The sequence below is a fragment of the Saxophila tyrrhenica genome (genome assembly GCF_035928015.1).
Source record: "Saxophila tyrrhenica strain CCFEE 5935 chromosome Unknown scaffold_10, whole genome shotgun sequence".
Classification (NCBI taxonomy): domain Eukaryota; kingdom Fungi; phylum Ascomycota; class Dothideomycetes; order Mycosphaerellales; family Extremaceae; genus Saxophila; species Saxophila tyrrhenica.
This window is the reverse complement of record NW_027041742.1, coordinates 321,491-346,423: the sequence shown is the minus strand read 5'-3', so window position 1 is coordinate 346,423 and position 24,933 is coordinate 321,491. Positions and strand designations below refer to the sequence as shown.

At 55.2% G+C, this 24,933-nt stretch overlaps 11 protein-coding genes across 11 annotated transcripts; 5 read left to right on the top strand and 6 right to left on the bottom strand.

Annotated features, from left to right (window-relative positions):
• Window positions 1-204: 204 nt before the first annotated feature.
• On the top strand, window positions 205-2,394 carry LTR77_006653 (uncharacterized protein; the record flags this gene model as incomplete). The annotated part of the gene is made up of 3 exons (XM_064803894.1): window positions 205-564; window positions 635-991; window positions 1,048-2,394. 3 exons carry the CDS (start codon window positions 205-207, stop codon window positions 2,392-2,394), a joined length of 2,064 nt encoding a protein of 687 aa, XP_064657695.1.
• A 101-nt stretch (window positions 2,395-2,495) lies between these two features.
• MET14 (Adenylyl-sulfate kinase) lies at window positions 2,496-3,239 on the bottom strand (the record flags this gene model as incomplete). Its single annotated transcript, XM_064803893.1, has 3 exons — window positions 2,496-2,855; window positions 2,911-3,163; window positions 3,232-3,239. The coding sequence occupies 3 exons, from the start codon at window positions 3,237-3,239 to the stop codon at window positions 2,496-2,498; spliced, it is 621 nt and encodes a 206-aa protein (XP_064657694.1).
• A 321-nt stretch (window positions 3,240-3,560) lies between these two features.
• On the bottom strand, window positions 3,561-6,560 carry NUP84 (Nucleoporin nup84; the record flags this gene model as incomplete). The annotated part of the gene is made up of 2 exons (XM_064803892.1): window positions 3,561-4,267; window positions 4,316-6,560. The coding sequence occupies 2 exons, from the start codon at window positions 6,558-6,560 to the stop codon at window positions 3,561-3,563; spliced, it is 2,952 nt and encodes a 983-aa protein (XP_064657693.1).
• Window positions 6,561-6,948: 388 nt separating this feature from the next.
• On the bottom strand, window positions 6,949-8,004 carry ERV29 (ER-derived vesicles protein erv29; the record flags this gene model as incomplete). Its single annotated transcript, XM_064803891.1, has 3 exons — window positions 6,949-7,086; window positions 7,142-7,635; window positions 7,716-8,004. 3 exons carry the CDS (start codon window positions 8,002-8,004, stop codon window positions 6,949-6,951), a joined length of 921 nt encoding a protein of 306 aa, XP_064657692.1.
• An 893-nt stretch (window positions 8,005-8,897) lies between these two features.
• Window positions 8,898-10,175, bottom strand: LTR77_006649 (uncharacterized protein; the record flags this gene model as incomplete). Its single annotated transcript, XM_064803890.1, has 1 exon — window positions 8,898-10,175. One exon carries the CDS (start codon window positions 10,173-10,175, stop codon window positions 8,898-8,900), a length of 1,278 nt encoding a protein of 425 aa, XP_064657691.1.
• A 1,551-nt stretch (window positions 10,176-11,726) lies between these two features.
• LTR77_006648 (uncharacterized protein) lies at window positions 11,727-12,963 on the bottom strand (the record flags this gene model as incomplete). The annotated part of the gene is made up of 2 exons (XM_064803889.1): window positions 11,727-11,927; window positions 11,983-12,963. The coding sequence occupies 2 exons, from the start codon at window positions 12,961-12,963 to the stop codon at window positions 11,727-11,729; spliced, it is 1,182 nt and encodes a 393-aa protein (XP_064657690.1).
• An 854-nt stretch (window positions 12,964-13,817) lies between these two features.
• VMA5 (Vacuolar ATP synthase subunit C) lies at window positions 13,818-15,118 on the bottom strand (the record flags this gene model as incomplete). The annotated part of the gene is made up of 3 exons (XM_064803888.1): window positions 13,818-14,018; window positions 14,078-14,763; window positions 14,821-15,118. 3 exons carry the CDS (start codon window positions 15,116-15,118, stop codon window positions 13,818-13,820), a joined length of 1,185 nt encoding a protein of 394 aa, XP_064657689.1.
• A 275-nt stretch (window positions 15,119-15,393) lies between these two features.
• Window positions 15,394-16,863, top strand: GCV1 (Aminomethyltransferase, mitochondrial; the record flags this gene model as incomplete). Its single annotated transcript, XM_064803887.1, has 1 exon — window positions 15,394-16,863. The coding sequence occupies one exon, from the start codon at window positions 15,394-15,396 to the stop codon at window positions 16,861-16,863; it is 1,470 nt and encodes a 489-aa protein (XP_064657688.1).
• Window positions 16,864-17,257: 394 nt separating this feature from the next.
• On the top strand, window positions 17,258-18,408 carry rhp51 (RecA recombinase Rhp51; the record flags this gene model as incomplete). Its single annotated transcript, XM_064803886.1, has 3 exons — window positions 17,258-17,341; window positions 17,399-17,546; window positions 17,597-18,408. The coding sequence occupies 3 exons, from the start codon at window positions 17,258-17,260 to the stop codon at window positions 18,406-18,408; spliced, it is 1,044 nt and encodes a 347-aa protein (XP_064657687.1).
• Window positions 18,409-18,767: 359 nt separating this feature from the next.
• LTR77_006644 (uncharacterized protein) lies at window positions 18,768-22,586 on the top strand (the record flags this gene model as incomplete). The annotated part of the gene is made up of 1 exon (XM_064803885.1): window positions 18,768-22,586. The coding sequence occupies one exon, from the start codon at window positions 18,768-18,770 to the stop codon at window positions 22,584-22,586; it is 3,819 nt and encodes a 1,272-aa protein (XP_064657686.1).
• Window positions 22,587-23,515: 929 nt separating this feature from the next.
• Window positions 23,516-23,869, top strand: LTR77_006643 (uncharacterized protein; the record flags this gene model as incomplete). The annotated part of the gene is made up of 2 exons (XM_064803884.1): window positions 23,516-23,520; window positions 23,593-23,869. 2 exons carry the CDS (start codon window positions 23,516-23,518, stop codon window positions 23,867-23,869), a joined length of 282 nt encoding a protein of 93 aa, XP_064657685.1.
• Window positions 23,870-24,933: the final 1,064 nt, after the last annotated feature.

The following is a 24,933-nucleotide window of genomic DNA, read 5'->3' as shown; positions in this document are numbered from 1 at the left end:
GTGCCTCATGCGAGCTGCACGAGACTTCTAAATGGTACAAAATGGCTCTTTCCTTCCTTCTCTTACCGTATCGTATAGTATTCCGTTATCTTATGCTCTACTATGAAAGACACAGAAGCCACATCATCCCCCAAGCACAACACCCTCCTTCACCGAACGGGATGGCAGGTCATCCTCACTCTGGCGGCCACAATGCTAGCCAACATGGCTGTGATCGGTTTCGTCGCCTTTCTATGGTTCGCTGACTACGATAACACGCTCTGGCATCGGATCATGGTCAAGGGCTGGTCGACCAGATCCGTTTCCATCTCAACTTTCGTGCTTCGAATTGCAGTGGATCTGCAAGCTGGGATTGCTGGTGCCATGCTCGCTGCGCTTGTTCTGGAGTCGTGCTCCGTACGGCTTCGGGATGTGGTGAAGGTGTCGACAATGAGGGCTGGCAATCCGCAGCCTAGGACGTTTCTTGACCTGGTCCCTGCCATGGGCATGCCAGAGCTGAAGGGCACGGGCTTGAGATCGATGAGTGAGTACCGTCAGGCAGCTAAGTCTCGAAAGTCAACTAAGGTCGGTGTGCTTGCTCCCAGGCTTGAGCTTAACAGTGTTACTACTATTCACCACGACCACTATGCTACAGTTCAGCTCCACCGCATTACTGTCAGACCTCCGCCTTGGCCAACTTCCCGGACTCCAGTCGAACAAAACTTCTGCATATGACTTCTTGTACGATACCCACGGCCAACCATTCAACGTCTCCCACGGCTACTATGAATATACCGGAGGCGTCTCGTACCCGATCCGCTGGAGAGCGTCAACCTGGACTAGAAATCCACCGGCCTTTCCCGCCTTCGCTGAGTACTCCGAGCCTGCTGAAGTTCCAGCAGGCGTTGACGACACGGGAGTGCTACTGCGAGCCTTCCTTCCGCTCGCCGATGCCGAGTCTCGCGAGGCGATACGCAATTATACCGGTACTGCTATGGTGCTTGACTCTCGTGTAAGTACTGGCTTTGGCATCAGAAAAGGCGTTAAAGGCTCACCAGTGTGTATCAGGTTTCGTGCCAAAGCCCTCACTTCCTGGACGTTTCAGTCTACACGCCGTATGCTGATCTGACTTCGGGCATCCTAACGGGAAATATGCGTGGCATTCTTGAGCCATCCACAGAAGAAGTGCCTCGCCTGTGGACACCGGGTCCCATCCCGTTCGATTGCAGCCCATTCGTGAACGCCGCTTCGGTGACTATATGCCAAATCGGCTACCCATCAGCCAGCTCACTGTTCTGGCAGAGCAGCGGTAGCCTCTCGAGCGAGTTCTCAAACTTGACGCATGATGAGACAAGGCACGCCGTCCGACATGGCCTCTCCTTGTTCTCCCTCCCGATGCTCGTGATCCGCTCGCATAGCTCTCCCATCAGAACAGGCGACAGGCTGAACCAGCAGGTCACCAGTCTCGAGAGCGAAGGCGCCTGGACCAAAGTATCCACGCCTTCGCTCGGTTGGTCTGTCTCGCTGTGCTACTCTGCATGGGATACAGCAGACCTCGAAGTCAACATGTACAGCGCTGAGAAGCGCTCTGAGCCGATCCTCCACTGGACTTCAGACGGCTACTATACCGTACCCGACGTCCACCATCAACTTGGCGAGACAGACCCCTTTGCCTCAAAGGACGCACGTGGTATCCTACAACTCGCTCGGCCAAAGCCAAGGATCCCCAACACGAAGGATGCCATTCCAAACTCCATCAAACCTTTCGTAAAGGACTTTGCCGACCTCGGCGATGAAGGTAACCTGCAAAGAGAATCGCCGTTAGCCTGCTCTCCATGCAGTGCCCTGCTGTTACCTCCCGACACGCCAGCGCTGCAGCTGGGATACAACCGCAGCACCGTCTTTGCTGTCGACTACACCCTCTCCTCCTTTTTCCATCAAGCCCTAGGCGTGAATGGGACAGGATCTGTAGCGAGGGCCATGTCCTCGCTCATCACGACATTGTCGAGCATGGCGTACTACGATCAGATGCCGCAATTTGAAAAGTCTGCTCTGTCAACGCAGGTTTACTTCACGACTGTACTATTCCCGCAGTCACGTCTGGGCTTCTGGGCGGTAGCAATGGTATTAGCTCTCCATATGGGCCTTGTCAGCTGGATTGCGTTGAGCTTCGCGATTTTCTGTCGGAATACGCTTCTTGGGAACTATTGGCATAGTGTTGCACAACTCCTGGGGCCAGAAACGAAGGACCTGTTCTCGAAGACACGGGCGGCGACTGATAAAGATGTGAAGCTTGCGTTGACAAATGTGGGGCAAGAGGATGTAACGGTCGGCCTTCGCAGACCAGAGGGTGAGAGCACTGCGAAATTGAGGATCATGCGGTGGCAGAAAGATGGCTCTTCGCCAGATTCATAGTACATTTAGCCATTTGGCAATTCTAGCCCTTTGTCTTGTATATCATGCTATACCACACACCACATACCACATACTTCAGACTTCTTCTCTTGTAGTCGTGTCTAACCCATCTTCAACAACCCCTTCTCCTCCAAATACTTCGTAATAATCACCACTGCCTCCTCCACACTCGTCTTCTCACTATGAATATGCACCTCAGGGTTCTCCGGCGCCTCGTACGGCGCACTAATCCCCGTGAACTCCTTGATCTCCCCCGCCTTGGCCTTCTTGTACAGGCCCTTGGGGTCGCGCTTCTCGGCCTCCTCGATGGGGACGTCGATGAAGACTTCGATGAAGGGCAGCGGGGAGTCGGTGTTCTTGGTGTCGGCGTGCAGGTCGCGGGCGACTTGGCGGTCGGCTTTGTAGGGGGAGATGAAGGAGGTGAGGGCAATGGTGGTGGAGTCGGCGAAGAGTTTTGCGACCTACGCAGCAATGTTAGCACTCGGCAATGGAATGGGTAGGATGGTGTATGCACACCTCAGCAATCCGACGAATGTTCTCCACACGGTCTTGCGGCGAGAAACCCAGGTCCTTGTTCAGGCCGAAGCGGACGTTGTCACCGTCGAGTCGGTAGGTCTGCAGACCCTGCTTGAGGAGGTGCTGCTCGAGTGCAGTTGCGATGGTCGACTTGCCGGACGCAGAGAGGCCGGTGAACCACACGGTGCAGCCCTTCTGCTTGCGAAGCTCGCTGCGCTCCTGGCGTGTGAGGCCGGCGTGCCATGTGATGTTGCTATCGCACGGTTAGACAATTTTGGCGGGGTCGAAGTGGGATGAATTCGAGAGTCGAGAGACACTTACGTTGCCATTGTGGGTGGTATGATCAGATCAGTATGTACAATTGGTATAGTCCTTCAGCAGCACACGGATCAAAGGTTTAATGGCAAGTTTGACTGGTGTCAACAACGTCTCATCAAACTGCGGTGAGGATGTTGGAGGTGATATATCTGTGGGCTAGTGCTAGTGGGACCCTCTCTAGCTTCGGACCTGCGCCGGCCCTGCCCGACCCTAGAACGAAGAAAGCAGTTAACGTGGTCTTGATTCTTTCTGGCTTGCGGTCAAGTATGCGAAGCCACCACGCCAGCTCGCAAGATCCCCAAAGGTGCCGACGCCTACTCCCCCTCCACCCCCTACGCACCAGTAATCTCCCAAATCCCCAAATCCTGTCCCCTTCTCTCCTTCTTCACCTTGTGCTCCTTCCCCTCTGCCCTCAAGATCAACATAACCTTGCTCGTCAACGCCAGACTCTCCACCAACTCCCGCATCCTCCCGGCCTTCACAAACACCTTCTGCAGCCCATTGTCCTCGTCTTTCTTCTTGCCGTTTGCGATCGAGACACCAAGCTCCATGCTGTCGAGCAGACTGTCTCTCGTGATAAGGTTGCCCGCGGCATGAAGGACGGTGTTGTAGGCTATGACCATCTCGGGCAGGTAGTTCTCGCGGATGATGGAGAGGTCGTGTGCTTCACCCGGGTCCGTGGAGTTTTGGAGTATGCCCTTCAAGATCGGCTTCATTGCCGTCCTGACCTTGAACCAATTCTGCTTGAGAGTTGTGGGCACAGTCGGAGGTTTTGGCATCCTGCCGAGATACTCCTGCTCCGACGACCGCCACTCGGACATGGCGTCTAAGGCAGTCACAAGCTGCGCGAGCTCGTAGTAAGTATTCGATTGCTGCTGCATGAGATTCCAGCTTAGAGCTTCTTCGTGGTCGTGAGGCTCAGCGCTGCTGTCCGCGAAGTTGACAGCGCGACCGAGGACCTCGTAAGACTTGCGATTCGAGACCTGGTCGTATGGGAATGCTTCCAGAATCATCCGTGCGCATGTCAGATGGCCGGTCACTGCGAAACGTTAGCGTAAGTAGTCTTGTAGGGGTATCTGCCACATACCTAGAGCTTTCCTCATCGCTACCGAAAGCGCCTCGAACATAGGCTTCCACCCCCCACGCATGTGCTGAAACCACTGCAGCACACTCACCATCGCTTCATCCTCAGGAGAAGCATCCTCGGATATGAAGCCAACAATGATCTGCTGGCCAGGATGCATCTTCGTGTCCGCAATCTTTTCCAGCATCCGCAGAGGCTGCGGGTGGGCTTCTGACCCAAGCGAATGGCCAACCACCCATCTCAGTTGTTCCGAGAGAATTGCGACAACGTCCAGTTCGTACTCTTGCAACAGCCCCAACACGCGCACTTGCTCCTGCGAGTCCGTGATGTCCTGGAGGTACCGACCGAGCACGAGAATATATCTCCCTTGCTGCAGTTTCGACGCATAGATGGGTATGAGGTCGCGTTTGCCGGCCGCTCGCAGGGCCTGAATATACGCCACTAGAACGTTCTCGTCTTCCAGGAGCTCGTCGCCTTCGAGGCCTTCAAGATAGTGCGGGCTCAAAGCGCGGTGGACAATCGACATGTGCGCCGCTATCCTCAAGGTCTGTGGGTCGAGTGCCACCTCCGTTTCTGGCAATGGCACGCCATCTTGACGGGCCTGACGGTCCCTGAGGAAGATCACGTCTTCAGGTCCTTGCAAAGCAGCAGTTTCTGCAATAGATGCGCCGACCGTGTGGACCAAGCTGCCGACTTCGTCCGCCAAAAGGTAGCTCTGGATGATCTTCATTGGCTGCGAAGCCTCCTTGCTGGTCGAAGAACCCTTTCGCAGGCGCAGGATCAGGTCTTGAATTGCGGCCTCAGCTTGTTCGGGATCTCGAAGGGAGTCGTCGGTGACGCTGCGCCGCCACTGCGAAGGTACAGCCTTCTCGGGGCAGGTCGAGAGCAGGTAGTTGTCAAACTGCTTCAGTAGCGCGCTGTTGTAGTGTGCGTACAGGTGGTCGTCGACAGTGCGGCAGACTTTCTCCACAGTCTTCACATCGCCACCAAGCAGGCCAAATACTGCTGCTTCATGATCGCTTGCCAAGGTTGAGCGTGATGCCATTCGACTAACTTGTCTGAAAGCGGAAGTAGAGAGGGTAGGATCAGTGCGATCCATGGCAGCACTGACAGCCACTGCGCGCCAGCCTTCTTTTCGCTTTTCGAACCACTCGCATATGTCATGCCATGGCGTTCCGCGACGAAGCATTTCCCAGCACGCGATCCACATAGCACGCTCGAAGTACGCGTCCGGCTTCTCCAGTGTTCGCTCTTGTCGTGTAGCAGCATCAGGGTCCAGGGTCGTCACGAGTAGATCATTGTTGTCAGAGCGTCGAATCTGCGGTAGAGGCGAGTCCGCAGCGTTCGGCCACGAGCGTATCCTCTTCTCGCCCTTGATCTTCTCGCGTGTGTGCAGCCAGCCAGAAGACCATAGACCCTTCCCTCTGCCGGCTTTGGTCTCGAGTTCCTCCATGATGCCCTGCAAGTCGCTTTGCTGGTGGTACGCCGTCCGCTCGAGCCATTGTTTGATATCGTTCCGCTCCCTTGCCAGCTTGTCCTCAAGCACGAACCGATCCCACAGATCTCCTTCGGGTGCATAGCGATGTGGAGGCGCGAGCTTCGCCAAATTCGCCTCATCCTCCTGCCGCCGCTCCTCTGCGTCCGATTCGAATGGGTGCAGGTTCAGCATAATCCGGAACAGATCCCAAAGATCCGCTTCTTGCTGCCACGACCGTAGCTCCGCCACCTGCTCTTTCTGCCTAGCACTCAGCTCCGCCGAAGTCGTCGCAGCGAACGGTCTCGACATTGTAGATGTACCCGACGCGCGCGCCTGCTCGCTCCATTCTTGCCTCAACTGCTGCCGTAGCTCCCGCTCATACTGGCTCTTCAATCGCTCCACGACATCATTCGCAATGTCCCGGAAATTCAGCACGAGGTCGAATACGGCTCCGAAGCGGTTCTCCACAGCAGGCAGTTCAGTGAAGAACTCGTCCAGCGTCTGCGCAAATGTTTCGACCTCCTTTCCCACTTTGTCCGCCATGGCGCGTAGCGGCTGTACTGCTTCTTCGACATTCGGCAGGCTCTCGGGCGTTGCAATGTCATGCTGGCTTTCCGAGTGTCGTGTTGACCCATTGACCTTCGCACCGGCTCCGAGCGAGAAGTTCCAGGTTTCATCTGAGGGCTCTTTTCGTGATGGTCTCTTGCGATGCACTTGTTTGGCAATACCACCGCCGCCATACGACGATGTAGTTCGTGTGATTGGCGCCATGATGTTGTTGGACTTCAATGTTGACACGAAGAAGCGCAGACATGTGAGCTTCACGTCCAAGCTGGCGAACGACTAGCGCGATTTTGGTGGAAAACGACGTCACGTGATACAAGAATTCGATTGTTTGCAATTGAGATGGCAGGGCCGTCTGCAGACAGCATTGAGAGTCAAGGATATACGAGCTTCTTGCATACATCTTCTGAAGATGGCACTTCTCCAACTCGTTACCACATCTTCCGGGTAAGATGCCAGCTACTTTTTCCCCTCCACCAAATCCCGTTCAGCACGGGATATATCCCACCAAAGCGCCGTTGAACGCCTCTGCGCAATGCATCGAGCACTTGATACTACGCTATATGCGCCTCGTCTTCCTCCATCCCGATCACATCTAGTACACCTTCTTCTTCTCGTCGAAGCTGACCTGGCCTGGACCCATGTTGACCAGAAGCAACAGTCCACCCACGATGGAGAGGATCTGGAAGAAGTCGTACTTCGCAAAGTCCTTGTGTGGGTGGTGTGGGTGTAGCTAGACTTGTTGTCAGTACTGGCGACAACTTCCATCCCACTAATTGCAAACTTACCGTCCAGAAGTTGTTGACCAAGATATTGAAAATGCTCAGGATCATCACCAAGATAATTGCACTCCACTTCGCCTTGAAGCCCACCACAACCATCACACAAGCCACCAATCCCACCACAATCACAAATATCCTCCCAACGCTCCAGTCTCCCGCAAACACAAACCCAATGAACAGGAAGATCAACAACACACGCCCAGCGAGCTGGAAGTACATCTTGCGATCCTTTTCGTCCAACTGCGGCAGCCCGGCCGGAGCGAACTTCTTGCGCACCCAGCTGTCGGACAGGACCATCAGGAGCCCGCCCATGACGCTGAGGTTGCGCAGGAAGAAGTTGAGGTCGAAGATGAGGCCATAACCGAGGGCTTGCGTGACGACGACGCCGATGAGGCCCATGACGGCGTACTCGCTGTAGCGGCGGATGATGATGAGGAGGGAAGAGGCGGTCATGGCTATTACGTTGAGGATGAGGAAGAGGTGGGTGATGCCTCCGGGGACTGAACAGTGTCACGTTAGCTCATGTACTCTCCCCTCTCTAGGTCCCGCAACGCAACTGTGTGGTGTCGGTCCAACTTACTATGCCTATAATCGTGCAAATAAACCAGCTGATCGGTCCACTGTGTCATAATCCGTAACGCGTCCTCCAAGAACGTCACCACGATCAAGAATCTCCCAATCGCCGGCAGGTATGGCTTGACGGGGTCTGATATGGTGTCCAGCCAGTCCTCAATCTTGCTCGTCTGCTCCCGGATCGCGTCGAGCGGTGAAGGGTCGTTGGTCGCATCTGAGCGTCCCATGCCTGACGAGCCGCCGAAGTTGTTCTGGCTGCCGAGATGGTACCCAGCGGTACCTCGAATTTGCGCCATGTTGGTGAGTGTGGTTGGCCAGCCGGGGGTTGGTGGAAAGGTGAGGTTTGAGCGGAAGGTGGTGGTGACCGGATGCGGTCTGGGCGCTATAGGATCAACAAACCGCTGCTCGGCAGCGTTGGAGTACGAGGATGATGAGGGTGTGAGAGCTGGTGTGAGGCCTGGAGGTGGTGGTGAGGTGCTGCCGGCAAGACTGCAAGTTGTTCAGATGGCGTCCCTCGAAAACGAATTGTGGGGTGTTCCTGCAGGGCCGACTGGCGAGCTGGACTGGACTGGCCTCCTTTTGTTCGAGAACCACTGGCCGCTTCGAGGATTCAAACAAAGGAGCAGATGTGACTGTCGAGTAGACTTCGACTGTGCTACCTGACTGTACAGTATTAGTACTCACGTCAACACAGTATCGTTTGGCAAGAATAGAAATAGAAGTCATTGCTGATCTGCAGGAGGGTCAATGCTTGAAAGCTGACTTCAGACGATTCTATGTCCGCGGCTCCTGCTTCACGCATGAGGATGATCAGAATAGGGCAACATCAGCTCGATTCAATGGGTATAGTATGCTGATTCCAGTAGAGGTCTGTTTGCATGTTGGGTCTGTGATTTCAATCTCAAGCGCCAAATCGTACAGTACAGCTCCCACAAAGCCCGCTCTCCCAAACGCTGCTACAGAAGAATCTCCATTTTCCCGACCGTCCCATATCCTCGCTGGTGTTGTGCCCGTTTCGCCAGAACAGCGCCCTTGCTTGCCAGCCAATTTTGTAGCCCAAACAACCGACGAGAGATGAAGCACTTGTGGCCTCCAGGCCCCTGAGAGCGCACACCAGCCCGGTGAAAGGATAAGACTCCGACAGACGACGTTCGTCCAAGTGCATTGCACTGTGTGCCCGTCACAACACTCATGCGTCCCAGTTAGAGGCATCGCTAGGGTCGGCATCGGCGCGCTGCTCATACTCCACCTCGAGCGCCTGGAAACCTTTCGGCTTGCCGTTCACAGCAGGCTTTGGTGGCGCTGCGTTCGTCTTGTCGGTGAGGACTGGTTGCTCAACGGTATTGCTGTCGCCATCAACAGCCTTCTTCTTTTGCTTCTTCGGCTGAGCCACGGTAGTCCAGCCCGACTCGTCCTCGCTCTGTCTCATGGCCTGAGCTAGCTGGTCCTCTTCAGACACCGCGCCATTGATAGGCCCATTGGATGTCGTGCTGGTGGCCGCGGTGCTGAGTGCTGGGCCTCCATTAGAGCTGCTGGTGGACTCAGCATCAAAGGTGTCCAGCAGCGGCGCGTTGTTCTCGGTCGCTGCTGGTGTTGTGGCATTGCTGCTGGTGGGCGCTGTCGAAGCCACCCAGGCGCTCTTTGCAGGTGGCTTGGAAGCAGGCATTCCGTTCCGCGCAGGCTCGCCACGTGCCTCTCTGGCCGCCCGTCGTTGTCTCTCCTCCAAAGCCTTACGTTGCTTCTCGTCCTCCTCTCGTTGGATTCGTTGCGCCTCCACTTTCTGGCGGTTCTGTCGCTGCTTCTTAGATTCAACGACTTGCTCCTTGGACTGCTTTTGAGCCTTCTCCTTCTGGGGCTTGGTTGGCGCGGTCACACGCAGGGTTGACGGACCAGGCGCAACTGGCTCCAACATGTCCGCCACGTCGCCAGCATTCAACGATGGCGAGACAGCTGGCGAAAGATCATCATCCGCCTCAGCTCCAGCTTGTGAGGAGCCGGAAGAGAGGTCAGGGGTGTTCAAGGCGCTGCTCTGCTTGACCGTCTTCACCCTGTTGTCTTTGCGCTGGCTCGAAGAGATGTTGGTCCCTTTCCGGTTCTGGGCCATCTGCTCGGCGAATTCTCGTGTGTTCATATCAACCTCCTCCGGCTCGTCTGCGCTGACCACCACTGCTGGTGTCTCGCTGGTCTGTGTGGGCTCCTTTGTCTGCACCTTGCGCTTCCTCGCCGGTGCATTGCCTCCTTGTCGAGCACTTTCTGCTGCCGAGCTGCTTCCAACATCCACATCGCTAGCGTTTTTGCTGAGCCGGTTACGTACATCCTGCTCGTTCTTCCGTCTCCTGCTAGTATTATCTGTGCTGTCGCGTCGCTTGCTGGCCCCTGTTTGATCGTTCGGCCAGTAGTAGAAGGCACATCCCACTGCGGCCGCGCCAAAGAGTCCCCAGCTCAGCGCCACCTGATATGTATCCATGTTTACGTGTCAATGGCGGTGGTATATCTTGTTGCAATCTGGACTTGTCAGCAACCGAGTGTAGTACCGATCTTGAATGTTACCTACGCGTGTGAACCGTCGGTGCGGTGTGTTGTGACGGCGATGATTTGGGACGTGTGGTCGCGGTGAGTATGTTGCTGAAGCAGAAGGGAGGCAATGCACCTGCCAGTACGATCGCCAATGTCTGGGCGATGCAAGGGCGCGTGGCGACAGGAAGCTGCTGCCAACGACGAGTGGAGCGAGTGTGGAATGGCAGACGAGGCCAGGCGGTAGAGAAGAAGAAAGGGCAAGGTGAAGGGACAAAGAAAGGGCAAGCTGGACTGTTCGACGCTGCGGATGATGATGGGGGGAGGTTCTGGGTGGGAGACGAGACGCCGTCAATTGAAACCGCCCAGGGATCTGCGAATGTGAATGCGGAGGCGACCCCTACTCTCGAACAGGGGCTTTCTTCTCGCCAAAGGTGACACGACAACCACTCTTCCAATTCGACGCACCACCTGTTCAATATCCGGCTAATTGTTCTGTGAAGAGACACATATGATTTCATGCACTCAGCCTGTCTCCCAATACACCTCCGCTGCACGGCTACTAATGAACCCGAACCCGTTACGCGTCGATTCCCCCCGTCATGCTGCACGTTTCTCGCCACCCACCGTAACAGGAAGGAGGGATTTCACTTCGGGAAGGTCTTCCAGCCTGTCCCTCATGTGACCAGAGGCCTGTCCTAGAGCCTGTTACGAGAATACCACCCAACTTCGGGAACCGGCATTCTCGTACCACGCAGCTTGACTTCCGGGATACGAGCCTACTATCATGTTGCGGCTCCGAGGACGATATGGCATCCCCGCGGCGTTCCTGTACGGCTACATGTATATACCTGTCATATAAGAAGCTCAATGGCCGAGACGACCTCCACGATTAAGGCCTCCAAGCTGAAAGCTGCGGTGCACGGGTTTCTTATGATTTCACGTGCCGCTTCTGCCTCCTAAGCGTCGCACACACTTCAGAGCTTGCTCAGTGCTCTGTTCCGGAACGCCTGAAGATCACGAGTTGAGACTGACGAAGATACTGAGGAAGTGATCCTGAACAAGTTAATCCTAGGCTCTTAAGAGTATGATGAACCATGCAAGGAAGAGACCGACGCAAGTGAGGAAGACCAGATGACATATTGGCATTCTGACATCGGATACCGCTGCTTCTCTCGTTTCCAAACTCGCCGTCAGTCTGGAGGCCAACCGCGCGTCTTGCCGGTACGATGTTGAAGAGAGCCAAGCCACGAGGACCCGGCCGTGAGACAGCCAGATATCATGCTGGCATAGTTTCCTTGCACTCCAGCAGTTGAAGGAGCAACGAGCGAACGACAGAGAGTAGCACGCTGTATCGATGCTGAAGCGTCGTCTGGTTCAAACCAGCTAAGTTGCTTATCTACCTCTCATTAACCCAAGCGCTCGCAGAATGGTATATCAAAATCCACATCAACCTGAACATGAGCTCGCTTCAACCAACAACACATCCAAGCAATTCACAAAATCATTTCGAGAGTTCCAAGATCCCAACCCTCTTCACTCGACTCGAACTCCGATCCCGCTTCCGATACCACGCAAAGTCCTTCTCCTTCTTCGGAGGCTCGAGCAGCAATTTGCCGGCCCGCAACCGCCTCGTATGCTCGAACAACACCTCTGTCTCGTACTTGTCCATCTCGCGGAGGATGATGATGTAATTGCGGTCAGCCTGTTCCCAAACTCAGTAATGCTGCGCTTTCACCGCCTGTGACAATAGTACTCACGCTATCATATTCGTACGGAATATCATAATACGTCAACGTATCGATCGAGATGAAGTCGCGATGGATCTTGGCGTAGGTCGGGCGATGTGAGCCGTAAGTTCTCGTCATCGTGGTCGTGGTCGTCATGTTGCTTGTTGTCGGCTCGTCCTTTTTGTCCTTGATCATGCGCTCGATCTGGTCGTACGTATATCCATGCTTGGATAGCCGCTTCCGCATCTCGTCCTCCACCCTCTCCTCTTCGGCCTTCTTTTCAGCCTTCTCTTTTGCCTCCTTCTCCTTCTGTTTTTGCAGGAACTCAGCCCACTCGCGCTCCTCTCTTTCCTTGGCCTCCTTCTTTTCTCGCTCAATCTTCTCTCGTATCCGCCTCTCCTCTTCTTTCCTGTCTTCCTCATCCTCACGCTGTCTTCTCTCGTACTCGTCAATGATGCGCTTTCTCTCTGCCTTCGCCTCCTCCTCATCTGCCTTCCTCTTAGCCTCTTCTTTCACCCGCTGCAACTCGTACTTCTCTTTCATCCTGTCTTCCTCTCTCTGCAGCATCTCTCTCCTCTCAATTTCCTGCAGCCGCCTGTCGCGATCGCGCAGCTCGTACTCCAGCAGATCATCTCTCCGGCTCAACACACCTGCATCCGATCGGCCACGCGACCGCGACCGTAGTCTTCTATTCTCCAAGGCAAGGTCTGCGAAGTCATCCACGAGGTCATCGCCCAGTCTGCCGTGCCCGCGATAGTCGGAGCGATGGTCAGAGCCGCGAGAGGAAGGTGGTGATCGTGAGTTGTTCCGGAAGCTGCCGTCTTGAATCATGTCATTGTAGACGTTCACCACAGGCACCGGCGCACCGCCTTGTGAGCGAGAGCGGTGCAGCCCACCTCCATCTATGTGTGGGCTGAGGAGCTGGTTGGCGCGCCTGTCTGAGCGGTAGCGGTGGGGTGATGGTCGCCTTCGCCGGATGTAGTCGTAGTCGTCGTCGCCGTAGTAGGACATCTTGCCCTCTGCGACCGCGACGGTCGTATGCTTGTCCTTCGAGAGTTGTAGCTTCTGCGCCTGCTGTCGAACGGGTTGCCTCGGTTGCGCCGACGGAATGCGGGTGTTGTATGAAAGTTGGTCTTAGGCAGGAGAAAGTAGGAGAAGAGACGGAATGGTCAGGAGAGAGGAGCAAAAGAGATCAGGCGATCGCTGTCTTGCGATACCAAGCTGGAGCTGAACAGGTGGTGGGGCCAGATGAACAGAGCGGAAAGTGGTGTGCAGTAGCGTAGGTACCTTTGACTGACCGGAATGGCTCATACTTATTAACATCGACCTCCCATCGTCCGAGACAGCGTCGGCGAGGAGTCATCAGAGACAGTGCATCATGCCATGCAGCCCTCGTGCAGCTGCAGTGTCTCGTCTGCGCCTTTGGCGCGCGAGGATGTGTGGTGCAGGTGTTGGAAGGCTGAGCCTTGTCGGTGCTTGTCCCACGCACGCTCCCCGCGCCATTGGAACTGGGAATGATCGGCTTGCAGGGCTGTTGAGACCGTATCCCGAGCGGTCAATTCAAGCAAGATAGCACAGCAATTACATGCAACCACACACCACGCCTTCAGCACCTTCCGTCTGTCGTCTCCTCGAGACAGAACCGATTCACCAGAATATCTGAGCAGCAAAAGCCAGCAACCCGAAGCCGAGAGTCCGTCGTCTCAGCCACAGGATATGCAAGCACCGCCAGGAAGTCGTTTGCTAGTAACTGCCTGATCGGGTAGGCGTGGCTTCCTTTATATCCAGATATATCCTACAGACTTGCAGGATGTTCATCCATACATGTAGATCTGCAGAGCTTTAATGGCTATCTTCATCTCCCGCTATACAAGCTCAAACTCATAGAACACATAGGGCTCATACCCTTGATCCATGCCGAAACCCGCGCTGGCCATGTCTTGCTGCATGCTCGAGTCGTCCTTGACGGGCCGACCTTTCTTGTCTCTCATCATGGCGTTGCCGCCGATGTCTGAGAATCGAGCGTCCAGGGAGCCTTTGGCCTTCTTCGCCCGCTTTGGATCGGTCTGTCACAGACAATACTGTTAGCTTCAGGACTCACAACATCACTCCCAGTAGAACATACCTTGATTATCCCACACACAAAGCTCAACGGCAGCCCATACCGCAAGACTGTCTCCACAAACACCCTCAACGTCAACACATGTATCCACCCCATCATCGCATCGCTATACCCCGTCCTCCCCAACCTCAGCGCCTCGCCCCACACCTTCCTCTCCTCCTTCTCTAGCTTCTGTAGCTCCTTCTCCTCCCCCTCTCTCCCACCATCCGAGAACTTCATCTCCCGCGGTGTCCACCGGTGTTCTCGACACTTGTGCACAAACTCCGCGCTATGCTTCTTGAACACCGTCACCACGTACAGCAAAAACTCCTCATCTTTCGCGAGGAGTTGTGCGCTCCGTGGCACGACCATGGGACTTATCTGCTCATAGCTCTTCAAGAAGTCCTTCCCCAGTGCTGTCGGCACGGCAATGAGGTGTTGTTGTAGGTACTCTGACTGATCGGGCTTGAGCAGCGCTTCAGGGTTGACGATCGTGGCGAGCGATTTCTGCGAGAGGTTTCCGGTTTGGCTGCGTTGGAGCGAGGCGAGGTTGGTCTTGGTGGTGTTGTACTGGTTGAACTTTTGCTTGACGTCGTTGTCGACGGCGGAGAGGTCTTTAGATAGCATGTCGATGAGCTCCGAGAGGGGTTTGTCGGCGCGATATTTGACCTTGTTCCATTGGAAGGATTGGAGGTAATTTTCTACGGGTCCTGGATCACATAATTAGCACGCAGATAGCCTTGAGCGTCGCGTGTGTGCTGCCGTACTGTCATTCACCACCTTCTGCTCCTGCAGTTTCTCCTCGTCGCCCTCGAGTAGACTCCGCAGCGAATCTGCGATCTTGTCGACCACGCCTCTGCAGCCCTGCTCCAGCTTGACCAGGTCGTCTGCTTGCTGTACTAACGCATCCAGCGTGCCAACTTTGAACTCCGGGATGTTGAAGGGATATGTCGTGCCATGGTCGCCAGTGACCGCAGACCGCAGTGCTGTCAAGGCCTCGTCTCGCTCGCCGGAGGGTGATATCGAGGTGGGCAAGGAGACGAGGAAGAAGGTTTGAGGAGGCATTGCTGCCAGTCAATATAGAGAGTCGATCAAGCAGTGTCGTCTGGTTGTTGTTGAGCTGCAGATGCCTTATTTTGTTTGGTTAGAGGTACCTGCTCGGCGGGACGTCACAGCCTGCGGTGAGCTTGGACTTTGGAGAGCGGACGTGGGGGACCATTGGCTGTATACGGCTCGGAAATCCAGCGACGACATCTGAACTACATAAGGTGGACGGCCGCTCAGTGATCCAAACCTTTTTCACGACCTGCTGCTGGTCGCAGATCGGGCGGTGCGACAAGATGGCGCTCCCAGGGCTCGCTCCTCGAGCATTGAGGCCGCTCAGAGAAGCTACTCCTGCTTGCCGCCCATCTTATCGCACAATCTCCGCGCGGGCATGCCCACAACCAAGGAGAGTAATACTGGGGCAAACAACTGTCATCGGAGCTGCAGGTCGTAAGACGGATCCCATCCGACCGGTTCCAACACAAGGTCTACTACAGCAACGGCGACAGCAGAGCTCGACCGCGACGCCAGCGCCGACGTTCTACACCGAAGAGGAACCCGGCAGAACAGCGCTATACGACCTCCACCTGAAGCATGGCGGCAAAATGGTGGAGTTCGGCGGCTACTCCATGCCAGTGCAGTATGGCGACTTGTCCATCACCAACAGCCACAACTGGACAAGAGAAAAGTGCTCGCTGTTCGACGTTGGCCACATGGTGCAATACCACTGCGACGGACCTGGCGCTGAGTCGCTTCTCGAGACTGTCACGCCTGCTGGATTGAAGGACCTGGCGCCCGGCCAATCTACGCTCTCTGCGCTGCTACACCCAGTCACGGGTGGTATTGTGGACGATTGCATGATCACGCGGCTCGAGGAAGGGCCGAAACATTTGTTCTACGTCGTCACGAACGCCGGCAATCGAAAGAAGGACTACGATTTCTTCAATGCTGCCATTGAGAAGTGGTCAGACACCATGAACCCGTATGTCCAGCTCAGGCATTTGGAAGCTGAAGGCCAGCCTTTCGGACTGGTTGCACTACAAGGCCCGCTTTCAGCCGAGATACTAGGCGCGGCACTCTCCAGCGCTTGCAAGGTCGACGTCAGTAAATGGTACTTTGGCAATACTAAGCACATCACGCTTGCCCTTCCCTCTGGTGAGAGCCTGCCGATTGTGGCAAGCCGAGGTGGTTATACCGGCGAAGACGGCTTCGAGCTTTCGATCCACCCATCACAGACCATCGAAGCCACGGAGCAGCTGCTGAAGGTTGGAAGTGAGGACAACCTTCGCATGGCCGGTCTGGGAGCGAGAGACAGTCTGCGTCTGGAGGCCGGCATGTGTCTCTACGGGCATGACATAGACGACAGCACGACTCCTCCAGAAGCAGCGCTTAACTTTATCATTCCGAAGCACAGACGAACAGCAGACGACATTGGCTTCCACGGTGCGGAGACAATCATACCTCAGCTGACGCCAGTCTCGAAAGGCGGCAAGGGAGTATCAAGACGCCGCGTGGGTTTGATTGTCGAAGGTGCACCTGCCCGTGAAGGTGCTGGCGTTGTCAGCCAGGAAGGCAAAGCAATCGGGACGGTCACATCTGGCTGCCCAAGCCCGACGTTGAAGAAGAATATTGCCATGGCATATGTGGAGGACGGGATGCACAAGTCTGGGACTGAAGTGCAGGTTGTGGTGCGGGGGAAGAACAGGAAGGCGACGGTCACCAAGATGCCGTTTGTGCCAAATAAGTTCTACAGAGGGGCGATGTAGATGGTCGAGAGCAGAGGAAGGTCGCTGATCTGCATCAGCTTGGAATGCGTTGGCGAATGCAAGTCGTCTGCATTCTTCTCTGTTCCCAGGCTGCCTACTACTCCATTGTCCGCTATCTACGCAATTTCGTACAACTGTCTTAATTCATGTTCTTCTTACCTGCGAGACAACAGCAGCGGAAGTTGATGTGAGATAGTAGGTCTTTCAATGCGATCACGCAAATAGAGTTTCTCGACACGTGACTTTCGCGCTTCGGCGATTGCGTTGCGACGATCCCGACGTTCGGCGCGTCAGCCTCGTCGCGCTTCTCGCAAGTGGCAACCGCGCATGATAACTTCATCTTCATCACCACCATCATCACCACCATTCTAGATGCAATAGAAGCGCGGTCAAGATGAGCACCGAAGCAGAACAGTCGCAGTACGATGATGGCCTGGCCGGCGGTCCTGGCGCACCAACGCCACTTTCTGCGCTCGATGTACGCAGATCAGACGAAGAATACCCGCCTTGAACGCTCCAGCTAACGATATCACAGGGCATGGCAGGTCTCACCAAACGGGACATACAGCTGTTCATCGATGGCGGATACAACACAGTCGAATCAGTTGCATACACGCCAAAGAAGCTTCTGCTGGACATCAAAGGCATATCAGAGCAGAAGGCGACCAAGATCCTAACGGAGGGTACGCATGAGCTATGAGCAACCAGTGCTACCAAGCTGACCTGTCTACAGCTTCGAAACTCGTTCCAATGGGCTTCACGACAGCCACAGAGATGCACGCGCGTCGATCCGAACTCATCTCCGTCACCACAGGCTCAAAGCAACTCGACACTCTCCTCGCAGGCGGCATCGAAACGGGCAGCATCACCGAGATCTTCGGCGAATTCAGAACTGGAAAATCGCAGATCTGCCATACGCTTGCCGTGACGTGCCAGCTACCGTTCGACATGGGCGGTGGCGAAGGCAAGTGTCTGTACATCGATACCGAAGGCACATTCAGACCTGTCCGACTGTTATCTGTGGCGAACCGATACGGCTTGAGCGGCGAGGAAGTACTTGACAACGTTGCGTATGCGCGAGCCTACAACTCAGACCACCAACTTCAGCTGCTCAACCAGGCCGCGCAGATGATGACCGAAACCCGCTTCTCGCTACTCGTGGTGGACAGCGCGACGTCACTCTACCGAACAGACTTCATGGGCCGCGGCGAACTCAGCAGCCGGCAGACCCATCTTGCAAAGTTCATGCGTACGTTGCAGCGACTGGCAGATGAGTTTGGTATTGCTGTGGTCATCACCAACCAGGTCGTCGCGCAGGTCGACGGAGGTCCTTCTGCCATGTTCAACCCAGACCCGAAGAAGCCTATCGGCGGCAACATCATCGCTCACGCATCCACGACAAGACTATCACTGAAGAAGGGACGAGGCGAGACCAGGATCTGCAAGATCTATGATTCGCCGTGTCTACCAGAATCAGACTGTATGTTTGCCATTAATGAAGATGGTATCGGGGATCCTAGTCCCAAGGATCTGGAGAAGGACTGATGCGGCTATCATTGCGAGGTGGAGGAAGAAAGAAAGTCGTGTGGTCGGGTTCGAGAGAGGAAGCATTAGCGTGTGCGCTGCGTCGGATTGCGAAGCATGAGCGAGAGAGTATGGAGTCAACAGGATTGCTGGAAGGACTGTGTTTGCATTTGCTTTTGGGCTTACGATGATACTCACGCGCGAGGAGATATGTAGACGAACGTAGTAACTTTGTATTGTTGAAGTGCACAAGATGCATGCTTCTGCTCGAGAAGCCCATGTGACAGTCTTGGCGGGCGGACGCGCTTCGCGACTCCTAGCTTGAGCTTCAACTTCAAATCTTCGTTTCTGTCGCATCCACCAGAACGACCGCCGCGACAATGGCTCCTCCTCCAAGCATACACCAGGAGGCACGCCTCTCACCATCGCCTGGTGTCCCTTCTCAGATCCTCACCATCGACACCACATCCGATCGTTTGCAATCGAGTGCATTTGCAGCTGGCCGCAAGAGAGGCTTCCATGAGGTTGGGGGCTTAGACGAGGAGAACTACGCGCGCAAGTACCTGGCGACCGAAGGCTCCGTTTTCTTTCGGCGTCAGGAGAGAGCGCCGAGGAGCTTTCTGTGGCGTGTGCTGGAGGATGGCAAGGTGCTCGAAGTACAGTCAGTGGACCTGGTGCACGACAAGGCGACGAAGAGCGAGAGCTGCTTGACTTTCCGAATTACGCTGTCTCACGCCGTGATCAAGAACGGAGTTGCGCTGGCGGATCCCGATGAGGTGGATGCGCTGGAGATATTCGCGCTTACAACCAACAATGACATCTACACCATCACTCTCAAACGCGACCTTCTGGCACGCGAGACTCCCCCAAGCGACTTCGACGCAAAAGCATGCTTCAAGAAGTACGCCTCAAATTCACTCGCATTCCGCCATCCTTACCGCTTCGTCGCTGTAAGCAGTCTTGAGCTACTCATATCCCTTCACGATGGCGGCCTGATGCGCCTAGTCCGTCAAACGAACCACACCGGGGCGCAATGGCGCGAGACATTTTTCAGCGAGGGGGGCTGGTCGGGTACGCTGCGTGGGTTGATACCGCTGAGAAGATACCAAACAATACGATATGGAAACATAGAGCTGGAGCCAAGCGCGATAGCTGCAATGGCGAAGAGTCCCGATGGGAAGCACATCTGGACCGTCAGCCTGGATCATGAGTTACGTGCTTGGAGTACCGAGACTGGAAAGCGAGTCGAGCAGGAGGACCTTTTAAGCGACACACCAGAGCAGGAGAGGAAGAAGCAACAGGGACAAATGATGAGCGCAGAGCAAGGGACTATCCTCCAGATCGTGACTCCGCCCGCTGCGAGCGATGGGAGACAGCTGACTACGACGGACGGAACTCACAGCGAGGACTACTATCTGGTGCTTCATTCTCCGGAGGATCACCAATTCAAGTTCTACTACGTCAAGCCCTTTAGGATCCCTCGGGATGGACGACAGTTCAGCAGACTGAAAGACGTCCGTGATGGCGAACAGCTCATACCACCCATCGATGAACTAATGGATACGAACATCTGGCACTTGGAGGACTTTCACATCCAGTCTGGTGTTGAGTGGCTTAACACGAAGCTGTGGGTACGCGCGCGGTCCGGTACCCTGTGCCAGACGTTCAGCATGACATTCGACCTCATGCGAACAGAAGATGATGACACGACAGAACAAGATGTTGCTTGGAGGAGTGGGTGGACAGTGGTGGAGCAGGGGAACCGGACGACAGAAGGTGTTCGACAATCTCCGAACTTCCCGGGCGAGCTCGAGGACTTTGCGGGTGCTTCGGTAACGCCAAGCGAGAGATGGCTGGAGTTTCTCTTCAAGCCAGGCAGGTTCAGTGTGGCCTCGCTCGAGGCGGCTCTACATATCTACCGAAAGGGGCGGAACTTGACCTCTGGTCTTGCCGGCAGAGGTCTGAATGCGCCAGAAGCACCGCTGAAGGAACGCCTCGCGCAAGCTGTCACGTCCAAAATCATCTTGCGTCGCTCAGCAAACGATCAGCCGGACTACGATCGATACCAGGCCGATATCCAGAGTCAGTGGAAGACTTTCTTTTCCCTCCTGGCCCACCTCCATGGCCGTCGCAACGAGACTATTGGGTTCGCGTACGATCCCGTCGACGAATTGCCATGGACTGTTGGTGCCGACTTTGTGGCTCCAATCCGGAGGAACGACGCGCTGGAAAACATATCTTTGAACCCGCATCTCGTACCCGTAGACATAATGCAGACGACAGAAGAGCACTTGGTCAAGGCGATCTTCCCAGACACCGAGTTAATGTTTCAAAGCGCCTTCTTGGCGATGGCTATGGACTTCTACACCTCATTCTCTGCGGAGTTCAAGTTCAGCTTCTCGGATACCATTGTCGCCAATGCTCTGGGTGCCGGGTTTGAGGAAGCAAGCTCTAACGGACAGGGGCCGAGACATTTGTTCGAGACTACCAACATTGGCGCAGAGGTCATGGACGACACTTTCGAGACCCTTACGGAAAAGGCCAATGGATTCGATGGGCTTGGGAGCATCACTGCAGACTTCATAATCGGTCTTCTGGACCTGATTGGAAAGCAACCAACCGGCCGACACGGTGATAGCAAGGCCTTGAATCGATACGGCGAGAAGTTGGTCGTTGCTGTCGCTCAAGAGACCCTGGAGACAGATCGCCAAAGCCTCGATGCCATCCTCGCCCTTGTGGTATTCATGCATGGAGATCTCGAGACGAACGAACTGGACCCCGACTTTGTCAATCGGGTGGACGAGCTCTACGAAGCCATCATGTCTCGGATCAAGAACAACCTTCTGCTGTCTTGGCTCGCAGCTAACGAGATTCTGGAGCACACATCTCATCGGACCTCCCAGCACGAAAGTTCTCAGGCTGTCGAGAGCTCCACAGTCACTCTACTAGAACGTGTAGCTATCGCCGACTGGAGCCCACGATCGAACGGGCATGAGCCGTTTGCCGAGCTCTTGACACTTTGGAGCAAGCAGTGGACCTTTGGAGCGCCACTTTTCGACGAGTGGGATGGCTTCACGGCCTTTGTGCTGTCTTTCTTGATCAAGGAGCAGAAGTACGATCTGGCTGTGGATTCTCAAAAGTTTCTTGGTTCGGATCGCAACACGTCAAGCTGGACCAAGTATTTGCAAGGCAGGCTGTTCGTTGCCATTGGAGACTATGCTTTCGCCGAGCAGAAGTTCCAGGCGGCGGCCACAGATATGGCCCAGGCGCAGAATATCGGCCCTGCAGATACAGCCATCCTGCTCACTGATGAGGAACGCAATCACTTCGGACAAGGGCAGACAGCTTTCTATCAGCACGTGGCGTCTCTCTTTGAGAAGCTCAAGATCTGGTCATACACGGCAGAGTTCGCGAGCTTGGCTCTGGATTGTCTAGAGAATGGCACGGACGCCGACAAGATTTACGAACAAGACGAGCGGTGGCATGATGAAGACAGCTCGCAGATGGAGATTATTGATGCCGTGATGGAGCAGCAGAGACTTCTCAGCAGAGGCGGACCGGTGCGAGAGGATTTGCTGAGCAGGCTGTTCAATGCGCTGCTGCAGACCGGGAGGGTCCATGAGGCGTTTGAGGCACTCCATCAGCTCAATGATCTGCCTGTGAAGAGAGCTCAGCTTCGGAGACTACTGGAGGCTTGCGTGAAGCAGGACAACGTGCAAGAGCTGCTCGACTTACCGTTCGAGGACGCCAATCTGGTTCAAGAAGCGGATGCCGTACTTTTGTCTCTGGCGAAGAAGGAGTTGGCTTCTACATCATCTTCCGGTCGATCGTTTTACCGGATCCTGTACGCCTTCCGCACCCAGCGAGCCAATTTCCGGGGCGCCGCAGAGCTGTTGTACGAGCATCTCGAGCGACTGCGGCATGCGCACTACAAGCATGGCCTGCAGGATCCCGAAGACGAAACACTGGTCGATGCGTATGTGCTGCTGATCAATACGTTGGCCTGCTGTGGAGAGAAGGATGCGTGGCTGTTGGCTGATCCAATTGCGGAGGTGCATGGGGAGAGTAAGAAGAGGCGGTTGGTTCAGATTGCGGATGTGAGGAGGGAGTACGGGGCGGAGTTGGATAACAGGAGTGATATGCTGCAGGGGAGGTTCCCGTTGCTCCCTGCGGCTGGGGATGCTATGGACGTTCTCTAGGAACTGAAGCGGTGGTATTACTGCGTCTTACGTAGAATTGGTAGTGTAGGAGAAGTACATCGAAGAACGATGCCTGCTCATGATGAATCCCAATCTCAATATCCACCTTCACGTAACGCGGGCTCCCTTCACGGGATCTTTACTCGCATGGAGAAGCTGGCGCCCTTGTGCCGATGCTGGGGAAGTGCATGTGCCGCATTGCAGTCTCACGTATTGTCTGTGGCCTGACAGTGTTGAAATGGATGGGTGTAGTGACTGCTCCCACGGCGTCGATGCCTGGGAAAGCGATTCCTTCCCAGTTTAGGGGTCGCGAGGAGCTTAGTCCCGTCCCGATACAGTTGAGATGAGGCATACCTCGCATGGGCTCGACGATCTCTCGGCCACAAAGTCGTGAGTGCTATGCCCAAGACAATGTCTGCTGTCAGTAGGATGCACTTGCCGATACTCCAGCAGGTCCGCAGTCAATCCGACAGTCTCGTGTGCTTCTGCAGGTGGCACCATAGTACGCCGAAACATCGTAGGCGGGTTGAGTGCCACGCGTGACGTTCGACACTGAAAGTTCCAGTTGACTCCATTGCTGCATGCTCTCTTGTTGTCTCCAGCTTTTGGGACCAAATGGATCGCTCTTGCCATGTTCGCGTGCTGCAGGTCCGCTCTGAAGAGGAGCAGCCTGGCTCTCCCGAATCCCCAAGCTTTCATCCTCGCAACTCTGTACAAACCGTACGACCATCCCACAAGAACAACACCAGTGTAGAACAACGTATCCAATGCCATAGTCGATGAACGTGAGATGAAATGAAACCAGTTGCTCATAGTAGTGTCGTAATGGGATTGAGCGTATCGCACCTGAGGCACCCACACCGACAGTCCATGTATACCCATCCCATCCACGCCTTATGTAGTCTTGTTCTGTACGCCACCACATCACGATGTCGTGAGTATACCCTATGCTGCTGGTGCAGACATTGCAGTCTTTAAACGTCACCTGTTGTTAACATGCTCGCAGGTTCGCAGTCAATCCCACCGCCTCGTGTGCGTCCTTCGGCGCTGGTGTGCTCTCCAGAGAAGTCCTCTCCCTTGTGCCGACATTCGCTGGCTCGTCTTGTCCTCCTCCGCCGGACTGTGCGCTTTCGAGCTTGTCCGAGTCCTTGTCCGCTGCCCTTCCTTCCCTCGAACCTCTCGTCACCTCTTCCCTGGCGCTGGCCGTCCTCCCGGCGCCTCAAGCAAAGCCCATCGAGGCTATAAACGAGGAGAAGGAGGAGAAGAAGAAGAAGAAGGAGTAGAAGGGGTAGGTGAAGGAGTAGCAGAAGAAGAACAATAAGACGGAGAAGGAGGAGGAGAAGGAGGAGGCGAGGAGTCTGAAGAAGAAGAGGGATCCGTGGGGCGAGAGTCGTTTTGCTGACGAAGACCTCGACGATGCGTATCTTGAGGAGGGGTGGAAGCCGTTGAGTGAGTGGAGGCTGCTGGCGTACGAGCGTTGGCTGGCTTCCTTGTGAAGCGTATTGCTGTATTTTGCTTTTGCTTTTGGAATCTTGGAATGGAGCGAGTATTTTTTGGTGGCCACTGCGGCCATTGCTCCCACCAGCTCTGCTGCCAGGCACTGGAGGTGGCACACTGGCCGCGGGCGAAGTCCAACAAGAGACTAGGTATGGTGCCGCTCTGCCGACATCTACCATGCGATGCTGAGCCTCTTGAAGACCATCCGATTATGTGGTCTCTCGCTACTGCTCGACGATGGCCAAATCCTACACGATCGCTCGTCCGGGCCAGCATCCACATCTCATGTGTCGAGAACTCACGACAACTGCCTGTTGGCACTCGAGCGCAAAGCGACAATGCATCGAAAGCGACCACAACGCATGTCGGCCACTCACCTTATGACGAGAATCACTATCCGCTTTCATCATCCGTCACACTCCGTGCACTCAGAAGAACCACATGGTGTCGCACAACCAACTTACGCGCACACCAAAACTCCCTGCCTGGCAGCAGAGCGCCGCAGCTTGAAGCAATACAACCGCGGCATGAGGTCAACAACATCGACAACCACCACCTCAAACGGGTCAATCTGGCCACCAGCAAAGGTCCTTGACAATGGTATTTGGCGAAATTGCGAAGATCTGAAGGCCTTGGAGGATCATCGGAAGATCCGCTAGCACCAGCACCAGCACCAGCACCGGCGACAACGTGGAACGAAGGAGCCAAGGACGATGGAAGGCGACCTCAGTATCGTTGGACTTTCGATCGGTGGTCAATAACTTGCAGAAGAGGCAGGCAAGCGGGCAAGCAGGCGGTGGGTTCGGTTTTGGTTGGGCTTGCGTGAGGCTAGCGTGGGCTTACTCATCAC